Source organism: Stegostoma tigrinum, chromosome 10, assembly GCF_030684315.1.
Source record: "Stegostoma tigrinum isolate sSteTig4 chromosome 10, sSteTig4.hap1, whole genome shotgun sequence".
NCBI lineage: Eukaryota > Metazoa > Chordata > Chondrichthyes > Orectolobiformes > Stegostomatidae > Stegostoma > Stegostoma tigrinum.
Genome location: NC_081363.1, coordinates 26,423,834 through 26,436,381, shown reverse-complemented (window position 1 = coordinate 26,436,381; position 12,548 = coordinate 26,423,834). Strand labels below are relative to the sequence as shown.

The 12,548-nt window shown below is 41.7% G+C and overlaps 1 protein-coding gene across 2 annotated transcripts in view; it reads left to right on the top strand.

Annotated features, from left to right (window-relative positions):
- The window catches only part of LOC125455968 (protein unc-79 homolog), a 224,657-nt gene that overhangs the window by 172,706 nt on the left and 39,403 nt on the right, over positions 1-12,548 (top strand). For both annotated transcript variants that reach the window (XM_048538588.2, XM_048538586.2), the window contains exons 41-44: positions 1,047-1,115; positions 5,955-6,065; positions 6,269-6,373; positions 9,754-9,831. In XM_048538588.2, the coding sequence (XP_048394545.1) occupies positions 1,047-1,115; positions 5,955-6,065; positions 6,269-6,373; positions 9,754-9,831 (363 nt within the window). The remainder of the gene's footprint in view (positions 1-1,046; positions 1,116-5,954; positions 6,066-6,268; positions 6,374-9,753; positions 9,832-12,548) is intronic.

Sequence of the window (12,548 nt, the reverse complement as noted above, 5' to 3'; positions counted from 1 at the left end):
TGTGTCCAGTTCTGGTTGCGTCATTACAGGAAAGATGCAGAAGCATTGGAAAAGGTGCAGAGGAGATGTACCAGGATGTTGCCTGGAATGGAGGGAAGGTCTTAGGAGGAAAGGTTGAGAGAGCTAGGGCTTTGCTCTTTCGAACGATGAAGGATGAGATGTGACTTGAGAAGTGTACAAAATGATCAGAGGTATAGATGGAGTGGACAGCCAGAGACTTTTTCCTTGAGTGGAGGGGACGTAGTTTTAACGTGAGTGGAGGTAGACATAGGGGTGATGTCGGAGGTAGCTCAGAGTGGTAGGGGTGTGGAATGCATTGCTGGAGACTGTATTGGAGTCGGTCATTAGTGGCATTTAAGCAGCTATAAGATAGGCATATGGATGATAGTATAAGGTAGGGGTGGAGGTTAGATAGACCTTTGGGTTAGGGTAAAAGTTCAGCACAACATCGTGGGCCAAAGGGTCTGTACTGTGCTGTACTGTTCTATGTTCTACATTCTATGTTTTATTGAGCCTGCGCTCTGCTATGTGGTGCCATCATTAATTGTTCCCCGTGTCAAAATCATACATAGAATTATTTTCAGGACTTGTTCCAGCCACGTGTATCTTGCTTTCTGATAGACATAGGAGGCTGTAAATGATTTAACTGATGCCGGCCTCTCTCAATTTTGTACACCTGTTCAGGCATGGAACCACCATAATAGCATTCTTAATGTTGGCAGACACTATAATCATTTCAATTTGTATGCTAAATTGAAGCAGTTTACAGCCCTATCCACTTTGCCTCTGAGTGTTTGGTGGTATGATTTGCAAATGTCTGAATAGGTTGCTTAATTTATTAGACATTGTGGAGTTGGACAGAGAATCAAAACTGAACAGTAATTAACGTTTAATGAAATGTTAGAAATAGATTTGTTTTATACTTGTTTTAAAAAATTGCAAACTTGTTTGCATGTGTTGAAACATGCAAATTATGCTTACCAATTATTGAGAAAATAAATACCCAACTACATGCCAAGTATTGATAACTTGCATTTTATTCGCAGTGTTGTTTGGATTCTAGTTTAGCAATCATGATATGTCTTCTCAAGATACCTACCACCAGTGCAACACGGGTAAGCTGGTGCTCATGTGATTTATTAAAATCTTTTACCTCTTGTTAGTAGATTTTATTTCTCCATGGCTGAGGAACACATTCTATTTCATTACAGCTGCTTTTCACTCTGTTTTGTCTTTTTTGAATTTTACCTTTTATTCTTTTGCTTTTAGAATAGAGTAAACTAGAAGCCCTACAGTGTGAAGCAGGCAATTTGGCCCCTTGAGTCCACATTGACCTTCTGAAGAGCATCCAACCCAGACCCATCCTATCCCTGTACACCCTCATTATCCTTGGCTGACCCATCTATCCTGCATATCCCTAGATACTGCACATTCTTTCTTTTAAAATAACCAAATGATTCCATTTTTAATTCCCCAAATGAACCTGCCTTTACCAACTCTCACGCATTTGAGACCTTAAGCACTTTTTGCATGAAAAAGTTGATCTTTGTATTACTGTTGCTGCTTTTATGAATTATTTTAAAGATGTGCCCTTTCATCCTCGATCCTTTCACGCATAGTAACATTTTCTCCCTATATACCCTTTAGATTCCTCTCATGATTTTGAATCTTCAGTCAGGTCTCCTGTCAGCCTTCTCTTTTTCAAAGAACAACAGTCTCCAGCTTTTACAATCTACCTTTGGATATGAAATTTCTCATCCCTGAAACCACTCTTGTAAACCTCTTCTGCATTCTGTCCGCTGCTAAAGTGTGGTGCCCAGACTGGATTAATGCTCGAACTAATGCCAAAACGTGTGTCTTCTACATGTTCAACATAACTTTCTCACACCTGTAGTCTGTGCACTTGTTAATAAAGTTGAGGATACTGTATGCTCTCTTCATTTCTCTCACATTTAATGAGTTACATGTACACCCAAATCTCTGCTCTTGAACATAGTTGTATCCTTCATTTTATATCGTGTCTGCATGTTTTTCCCACTAAAATGTATCACCTCACAAATCTATGCTTTGAACTTGATCTACCAATTACCCACACACTGCACCAACATATGTATGTCTTTTTGAAGTTCTACACTGGCCTTATAGTTTGCAGTGCTTCCAAGTTTCATATCATCTGCAAATTTTGAAATTGTGCCCCAAGCCTAGGTCATTAATATATTATCAGGAAAAGCAAGTGTGCCAATATAGACCCCAAGAGTACTCCACAAACCTAACTACAGCCTTAAAAGCATCTATTAGTCGTTGCTAGATTACAAAGTGTGGAGCTGGATGAACACAGCAGGCCAAGCAAGTGAAGGGTCTAGGCCTAAAACATCAGCTTTTGTGCTCCTAAGATGCTGCTTGGCCTGCAGTGTTCATCCAGCTCCACACTTTGTTATCTCGAATTCTCTAGCATCTGTAGTTCGTATTATCTCAATTAATCATTAATGCTTGTTTCCTCTCACCTCAAGCAAGTTTGCATTCATATTGCTCCTGTCCCTTTTATACAATGTGCTTTAACTTCGGTCACCAGGTCTTTTGTACAGTGCAGTATCAGATGTTTCCTTGAAGCCCATAAATAATGTATCAATGGCATTGTCCTCATCAACCCTACCTTATCGAAAAACTCATCTGGTTAATCAAAGAAGATTTTCCCTAAAAAAAACTTTGTTGGCTCTGAATTAATCCGCAGTTTTCCATCTGATTATTAATTTTGTCCCAGGTTATTGCTTCCACAAGTTCACCAACAACTAGTTAAACTGACTGGTCTAATTGCTTGGCTAATACTTGCATCCACATTTTGAACAAAGGTGTAAAATTTGTAATTCTCCATTTCTGGGCTGAGTCAAAGGAAGGCTGAATAATTATTGTCAGTGCCTCTACAAGTTTCATTCACACAACTCTTTGTATCTCAGCTTGTCCCAGTGCCTTGTCACCTTTAAGTACAACTAGTCTATACAATTCCTCCTTCTTATTAATTATAAGTTTTGTAGAGATTGAATTCCCTTTTTCACTATGACCTGGGTAGAATCTTCTTTCTTCATAAGGACAGATGCAAAGTATCTTTCATGTTTAATTTTACTTTTCTTTGCAGGCTATTAATTTCCCAAATATCATATTGCAGCTGAAAGAGTGAAATTATTTAAAACGGTCTCAGCTGGTACTTCTCTAAAGTGGTTTTAAGATGATGCACAAATAAATCTAGGAGTATCAGAGATAATGGGAACTGCAGATGCTGGAGATTCCAAGATAATAAAATGTGAGGCTGGATGAACACAGCAGGCCAAGCAGCATCTCAGGAGCACAAAAGCTGACGTTTCGGGCCTAGACCCTTCATCAGAGAGGGGGATGGGGGGAGGGAACTGGAATAAATAGGGAGAGAGGGGGAGGCGGACCGAAGATGGAGAGTAAAGAAGATAGGTGGAGAGGGTGTAGGTGGGGAGGTAGGGAGGGGATAGGTCAGTCCAGGGAAGACGGACAGGTCAAGGAGGTGGGATGAGGTTAGTAGGTAGCTGGGGGTGCGGCTTGGGGTGGGAGGAAGGGATGGGTGAGAGGAAGAACCGGTTAGGGAGGCAGAGACAGGTTGGACTGGTTTTGGGATGCAGTGGGTGGGGGGGAAGAGCTGGGCTGGTTGTGTGGTGCAGTGGGGGGAGGGGATGAACTGGGCTGGTTGAGGGATGCAGTGGGGGAAGGGGAGATTTTGAAACTGGTGAAGTCCACATTGATACCATATGGCTGCAGGGTTCCCAGGCGGAATATGAGTTGCTGTTCCTGCAACCTTCGGGTGGCATCATTGTGGCAGTGCAGGAGGCCCATGATGGACATGTCATCAAGAGAATGGGAGGGGGAGTGGAAATGGTTTGCGACTGGGAGGTGCAGTTGTTTGTTGCGAACTGAGCAGAGGTGTTCTGCAAAGCGGTCCCCAAGCCTCCGCTTGGTTTCCCCAATGTAGAGAAAGCCGCACCGGGTACAGTGGATGCAGTATACCACATTGGCAGATGTGCAGGTGAACCTCTGCTTAATGTGGAATGTCATCTTGGGGCCTGGGATGGGGGTGAGGGAGGAGGTGTGGGGACAAGTGTAGCATTTCCTGCGGTTGCAGGGGAAGGTGCCGGGTGTGGTGGGGTTGGAGGGCAGTGTGGAGCGAACAAGGGAGTCACGGAGAGAGTGGTCTCTCCGGAAAGCAGACAGGGGTGGGGATGGAAAAATGTCTTGGGTGGTGGGGTCGGATTGTAAATGGCGGAAGTGTCGGAGGATAATGCGTTGTATCCGGAGGTTGGTAGGGTGGTGTGTGAGAACGAGGGGGATCCTCTTGGGGCGGTTGTGGCGGGGGCGGGGTGTGAGGGATGTGTCGCGGGAAATGCGGGAGACGCGGTCAAGGGCGTTCTCAATCACCGTGGGGGGGAAGTTGCGGTCCTTAAAGAACTTGGACATCTGGGATGTGCGGGAGTGGAATGTCTTATCGTGGGAGCAGATGCGGCGGAGGCGGAGGAATTGGGAATAGGGGATGGAATTTTTGCAGGAGGGTGGGTGGGAGGAGGTGTATTCCTCCCCCCATCCCCCTCTCTGATGAAGGGTCTAGGCCCGATCCCCCCATCCCCCTCTCTGATGAAGGGTCTAGGCCCGAAACGTCAGCTTTTGTGCTCCTGAGATGCTGCTTGGCCTGCTGTGTTCATCCAGCCTCACATTTTATAAATCTAGGAGTATCTCTGCTTTGAATTCCCCTTATGATGAATAGGTGCCTAACCTCTGCTCTGTGCCTCCTCTCAGCAGCATCACAGAGGCCAGGACCTCAGAATGTTGTAAAATGTTAGGACAAGTCTGTTATTTCACAATAGAATTGTTTAAAAAAAATTACAGGAAGGCCTCACTTAAAGTTACGCTTGTGTTCCTGAAATCACCACTTTAAGTATGACTTAAAGTGATACGTTGATTCACGTGATTCTGTAGGGCCTTCCTCAATGGGGAAGAGTTTTTTTAAATGCCATGTTCATACCCTGTAGTCTGAAATACAGAACTTTAAATGGCCGAATTCTCACATTGGTAAATTATATAACCATTAAAATTAAAAAAAAATGTAACATTCTATTCACAATTCCATTTATAGTCGACCTTTTAAGAGTGGATCTAGCGGCTGCTGCCTGGAGCCTGTGCCACTGGGCCTTTGCTCATTGGTTTCCAAGCTGCCAGCAGTGAGATATCGTTTTCTCATGTATGTGTTTTTGCCTGTGACTGATGTCATCTTTTTGGGAGTCTGCAGTGTTAGGATCCAAGCTGATGTTCTTACCGATCAAATCTGATCCCAGATTGAAGTCTGACTTGAGAGATCACAGGATTTTCATTTGATTGTAACAAGGTATTTCACTAAAATGCTGCAGATTTGGTGTTAACAATAAAACAGAAGTTAATACCCAAAAGAAATGAATAAAAAAACTAGGATAAACCAAACTATTTGCATATAACACAAGCATAAAGATTTTGAAACACACAGTAAGTTACAATCCCATTAATCTCAACACCATTTCTTTACACTACTCACACGAGCAAGAGAAATTCCCTTCTCTATCAGATATATAGGGTTTAACTTAATAGATGCATGTTTCCAGGACCTGAAAATGTAATCATCTCTTCCTAAAATCTTCATACAACTGACCTTAAACCTTAGCTTGAAATGACCTCTTCGAGGTTGTAACCAAGCACTTCTGATTTGAAACTTTCAAACTACACTGCTTACAAAATGATGACCTATTTCTTAACATACAAGCAGTATAGATTTATTGTGATATGAACTTATTTCATTGCAATAATAAACTGTAGTTTGCTGTATTTTTCCCATTCTGTTGTGTAAGATATATTTTACTTCTTAGTTAACTTTAATGTCTTACTCCTTAATTTTCCGTTATGTTTGATTATAGAGCCTTTTGGAGCCATTTTCCAAATTACTGAGTTTTGTAATTCAGAATGGAGTCTTTAGCCTTGGGTATCTTGTTGAATTGTGTGGTTTGTGTCATCGAGCATTCAATAAGGTAAAATTAGGCCACTCTTCTTATCTTCTATGAAAATTGCTAATTCTAGGTTTTCTCATGCGTTTGTGGTCCTTGAATGTGTAAAACTTCATGTAGTTACATAGAATAGTAATAGGCGACTTGTAATAGATGCTTGGCAAGCTATTTGAAAGTCATCAAAGTGTCTCATGGATTTCATAGTATCCTATTATTGTATCTTGCAGGAGCGGGATAAATTCTACCTCTCACGAAGTGTTGTATTGGAATTGTTACAAGCACTGAAGCTAAAGTCTCCATTACCAGACACCAATTTATTGTTGCTGGTGCAGGTAAATTTTTGTTCAAATATTCTACATTAGGCGACAATTCATTTATTAATAAATTGGTAAAATTTCACTCCATAACTTACTGAATAAATTGTTTTCAAATTTCTACGTGTAATAATTGAACAGGCCTTGTTCCAGCAACATTTGTTGAAAGACAATAACAAGAAATTATGATTGTAAACAGACAGCCAAATGAATACATGTTTAGCTGTTGTAAAATTAATTGAATTTGATACTGCTTTATTATGCAACAAACTTTCAGAGTGCGCAGCTCTTTTAATAATCTGAGTTTGGTGCGGATAGTTAGGAGAGGTGTGTAAGAGTCCAGCAGTGACTTTGTGGGTTGAATCTATCTGGAAACCAGAAGATCTGCTTTGAACAAATTGTTCCAGAGTACAGCCCAACACTTCAAGCAAACGGAGTAGCTGGCCACTGGTCAGACATAGACAGCAGGAAGGACTGTGATTACTGAAGTTGGGGAGTAGAATGTGGCTCCAATCACCTGGCAGGAAGACTAGCTTCGACCAACTTGAGGAATGTGGGGAAGGCTTGAACTATGATTAGATGTGGGAAATGTTAGCGTCATGATCAGGTTGAGGTAGAGTGTCAATTCTTTACACAAGGAAGTCCCCGTGTGCCCTTATGAGGGCTCAATTTGCTTTCCCAATCCTTGTGATCTACAGTAAATCTAAAATAAAATTTTAAAACTTAACTTCTGTGTCTTTTCTAAACTACCATTCACCTGCTGATAGGGTGTCATTTTCAGAAACCAGAGCCACTCCTCTCCTCAGTGATGACATCATGGAGGACAAAGAAAGACCATAGGAGAATTTGAAGATTAGGGAAGTTTTAACTTGAATGTTTCAGGAGTCAGTGTAAACTAGTGAGAACAGATGGGAGAATGGAACTTAGAATGGGATAGGATGCATACAACAGAGTTCCAGAGTTTATAGAGGGTGCAAGAACAGGCGCCGATATGGATGCCATTGAGAATACAAATGAAGAGAAGACATAAGGATGAATGTTTTGTTGGTGGAGAGAGGCAATGTACAGTTCATGACATCAAGTGGTCTTAATGTGGTAAGGGATGTGGACTTGGACTTGGACTTGGACTTGGGGACTAAGTGTGGTGTGTCAAAATTTCCAGATGACACTAAGGTGAGTGGTAGAGCAAAGTGTTCAGAAGGCACTGAAAGTCTGCAGAGGGATTTAGATAGTGGGCAAATGTCTGGCAGATGGAGTACAATGTTGATAAGTGTGTGGTAATCCATTTTGGTTGGAATAACAGCAAAATGGATTATGTTTTAAATGGTAAAAAATTGCAGCACGCTGCTGTGCAGAGGGACTTGTGGGTCCTTGTGCATGAATCGCTGAAGGTGGGATTGCAGGTGCAGCAGGTGATAAAAAGGCAAGTGGAATTTTGTCTGCCATTGCTTGAGGGATGGAGTTTAAACACAGGGAAGCTATGCTGCAGCTGTTTAGGGTCCTCTTGGGGCCACACCTGGAGTACTGTGTGCAGTTTGGGTCTCCTTACTTGAGAAGAGATATGCTAGCACTGGCACTGTTGCAGAGGAGATTCACTCGATTGATTCCAGAGTTGAGAGGGTTGGATTATGAGGTGAGACTGAGTGGACTGAGCTTTATTTTCATTGGAATTCAGAATGAGGGGAGATCTTATAGAATCGTATGAAATTATGAAGGGAATAGGTAAGGTGGAGGCAGGGAGGTTGTTTCCACTAACAGGTGTAACTAGGACTAGAGGGCTTCGCCTCAAAATAAAGGGAAGCAGAAGTAGGACTGAGGTCAGAAGGAACTTCTTCACCCAAAGGGTTGTGAATCTGTGGAATCCCCTGCCCAGTGAAGCAGTTGAAGCTACCTCGCTGAATGTTTTTAAGGCAAGGCTAGATAAATTTTTGAACAGTAAAGGAATTAAGGGTTATGGTGAGTGGTTGGCTAAGTGGGTGAGTGAGTCTCAAAGATCAGCCATGATCTTATTAAATGGTGGGGCAGGCTCGAGAGGCCAGATGGCCTACTCCCCTACTCCTGCTCTTAGTTCTTATGTTCTTATGACTCTTCATATTTGAGCCAAAAATCAAGTGCCATTGTGAAATATTTGTTCAGCTTTGGCACAGGCTTGGGAAGGGGATAAAGTGAGTGGCGAGGGAGCAGCTTTTATGGAGGGGAACAAAAATGATTTTGACTCTTCCTGATATTTAGCTGGAGATCATTTTCACTCATCAATGACTTGATCATGGCCAGACAATTTGACAGCACCGAAGTGATTGTAAGTCAAGGGAAGTAGTGAAGAGTTGGGTTTTGGCATCTGTTTCTAGATGAGTAGTGCAAAATGGTTGAATAAGCTGTTGTTACCAGATTGAAAGGAGCAATAGAAATAGTGGACAAAGTGTTTCAAGTGTGGATAAGCATAAAATATTGCAAATTGAAAGAAAAAATAAGCAACAGAGATATTCCTTGAATGACATCAAATAGCTAAGAAAGAATTTGAAAATATCTAGAATTATTAGTTGACTCAGCAATAAATTTGTCTGGCCAATACTCAGCAACAGTTAGCAAAGCCACTGTTACTTTGCAAGCCATTAATTCAGAAGAAATCTTAATCCAATTGTACAGAGCTCTGGTAAATCTGTACATTGTGTACTATGTCTAGATCTGGTTTTTAATACAGAAGAGGGGTACCTAAGTACTGGATAAGACAGTTTGGAGCTGGAGGAACACAGCTGGTCAGGCAGCATCGGAGGAGTGGGAAAGTTGACATTTTGGATCAGTCCCGACCCGAAACATTAACTTTTCTGCTCCTCTGATACTGCCTGGCCTGCTGTGTTCTTCCAGCTTCACACTATGTAATCTCTCACTCCAGCATCAGAAGTTCTTACTATCTCTACCCAAGTACTGGAGCTCTGCAGCAAAGACTCACAATTAGAGATTTTTCTACTTCCTATACATGGAATAGGCACACATGCAGAGTAGTGGAATCAAACCCCTGCAGACATTTGCAAGGTGGTTAGATACTGAAATGTGGGGAACTGTGAAGATCTTCTAGATAAGCAAATTGAGGGACACTGAATGACTGCACTCATCTGTAATTATCTTATCATCGTTGCGGAATAGGATGCGTAACACACCGTGGTCACAATCACAGCTCATGTCGTTCCTGGTTAAAGGAAAAGAAAATCAAATAAACTTACTGAAACAGTTAAGCTATACTTTACCTATTTTAAAACTGAAGTAAATGACAAGTTTGCACAGGAGTGATATATGCTTTTGACATTTGAGAATTGCAATTACAGAATAATGAGCATGTGTGAATAAATGGTTTGAAGGCTGATATGTAAACTAATGGAGCTCTCTCTCATTCTCATTAGTTTGTTTGCGCAGATGCTGGAACAAAAATAGCAGAATCAACAATTCTACAGAAACACATGATTGCATCTGTTTCTGGAGTGAGTATTCGACCCAGCCATATGTACACAACATTGTATAGAATAACCTGTTATGAACTCACTGTTAATTTCAGATTGATACACCACATCTTCTGAATTATTAGGCATCTGCTTCGCTGATGAATGTTACTGTTGATGTAACAATATAATTAACATTATGGTTTAATTTTTGCTAATGGTTACTTTCTACGTTCTTCACTGGTGAGACTTAATTGGGAGTAAACACTATTGTGAGTGAAATAGAAGTGAGTGCAAAATCTCATTAATTTTATGTCTGAGTAATTAATGGTAATCAGTGGTTTGTGCTTGTTTTCCTGACATTGAAAAATGAGTAATTATTTCCACAGAGGTTGACTGTCTCCTTTACTATTTTGATTCCTCTCAATTGTCTGCTCACAATGCCCAAAGCAAGTTAATGAAGAGACTGCTGCACTGAGTCAATGTTGTATTTGGCATCGTCAGTATAGTTGACTTGAGGAAGACCTAGATAACAAAATATATATTTTGCATTTGCTCACCTACTGATGGTGTTTTTGCTTTGTCATGATTTAAAAAAAAAACCTTTTGTTTCACATGAAACTTGGTGCCAGGATGAAGGATGTCTCTGCAGCCAGAAATAGGAAGATAATACATTTGAATGCATGGAACTGGTTTCGGAGGGACAATTTCAGATATCTGGATCATTAGGATCTCTTTCAGATCAGAAGGTACCTGTACAAGAAGGATGGGTTGCACCTAAACCAGAGGGGCACTGATATCCTTGCAGGGAGGTTTGCTTCAGCCGCTAGAGGGTATAAACTAGTGCGATAGGGGATAGGAACCAGACCAGTACGCTAGCATGTGGAATGATTGAGGAGAGGTAGAGGTTAGGTCAGGTAAGTCTCATAGGAAGACGGTCAGGGCCAGGTTGATGCACGCAACGTGACTGGTGGTTTCGAGTGTATTTATTTTAATGCAGTGTGTGTAACTGGGTAAAGCAGGTGAATTTAGAGCCTTCATTAGTACATGGAAGTATGATGTAGTCATTTCAGATGTTGATTGAGAAGCAGGCAGGACTGGCAGCTCATGATTCCAGGATTTAGATGTTTTAGGCATGATAGAAAGAGATGTAAAAGGAGTGGGGGATTTGCATTATTGATTAAGTAGAATGTAACAGGTGCACAAAGAGAGGGTATGTTTGAAGTCTCATCCAATGAGGCCATATGGGTAAAACTCAGGAATAAAAACGGTACAGTCACTATGATGGTTTGGCACTGTAGTCCTTCCATTGGCCAGAAGGGAACGGAAAGAAAGATATTTAGTCAGATCATGAAAACTTCTCACAGCCACAGTGTTGTTTTTGTAGGTGATTTTAACTTTGCGAGTATTGACTGGGACTGTCTTAATGCCAGCAGTGTGGATGGGGCACAATTTGTTAGGTGCATCCAGGAAGGTTTCTTGAGACAATGTACAGATAGTCTAGCTAGGGAAGGGGCTATACTAGATCTTGTATCAGGGAATGAGATAGGTCAAGTGATTAAGTTTCAGATTGTGCAAGATTAAAGCATATGTGTGTTGAGATGGGTAGAAAACTGATTGGCAGAGAGGAAACAAAGAATTAATGGTTTCTTTTTAAATTGGCAGGCAGTAACTAGTGGGTTACTACAGGGATCAGTGCTGGGACACCAGCTATTCACAATATATATAATCATTTGGATGAGGAAAGAAAATGTAACATCTCCAAGTTTGCAGATGATATGAAGTTGATCATCCTTCAGCATGATCTGTACTGGTTAGGTGAGTGGATAAATCAATGGCAGATGCAGTATAAATGTGAGGTTATTCACTTTGGACACAAAAACAAGAAGGCAGGCTACTACCTGAATGACTGCAAGTTGGGAGAGGGGAGTGTGCAGTGGGACCTGGGTGTCCTTGTGCACCAGTTGCTGAAGGTAAGCACGCAGGTGCAGCAGCGTTGCAGCACCTAGTAAAGAAGGCAAATGGTATGTTGGCCTTCGTTGCAAGAGATTTTGAGTACAGGAGCAGGGATGTGTTGTTGCAATTATACAGTGCCTTGGTGAGGCCACACTTAGAATATTATGTGCAGTTTTTGTCTCCTTTTCTGAGAAAGGATGCTCTTGCTCTCGAGGAAGTGCAGCGAAGGTTTACCGGGCAGATCCTGCGAACGGCGGGACTGATGTATGAGGAGAGGTTGATTAGGTTAGGATTGTTTTCACTGGTGTTCAGATGAATGAGGGGGGATCTCGTAGAGACTTAGAAAATTCTAACAGGACTGGACAGGTTAGATGCAGGGAGGATGTTCCTGATGGTGTGGCCAGAACGAGAGGTCATAGTTTGAGCAATTGGGATAGACCATTTAGGATGGAGTGGGAAAACATTTCTTCACCCAAAGAATGGTAAGCCTGTGGAATTCGTTACCACAGGAAGTATTGATACTAAAACATTGAATGTATTCAAGAGGCACCTAGATATAGCAATGGGGGAGAATGGGAGAAGGTTGGTGAATGAAGGCAGCTCTGACAGCATTAAAGAAGATTGACATCATCCAGGACAAGTATGTCGCTTGCTTGGCACCCCATCTAACACCTTCACCATTGGCTACCTTCACCACTGATGTATGGTGGCAACAGTATTATCATTCACACTGATCGATGATCTGCAACCACTCACCACGGTTCCTTACAACCCTGTGACTGCTACTACCTCAAAGAGAAAGT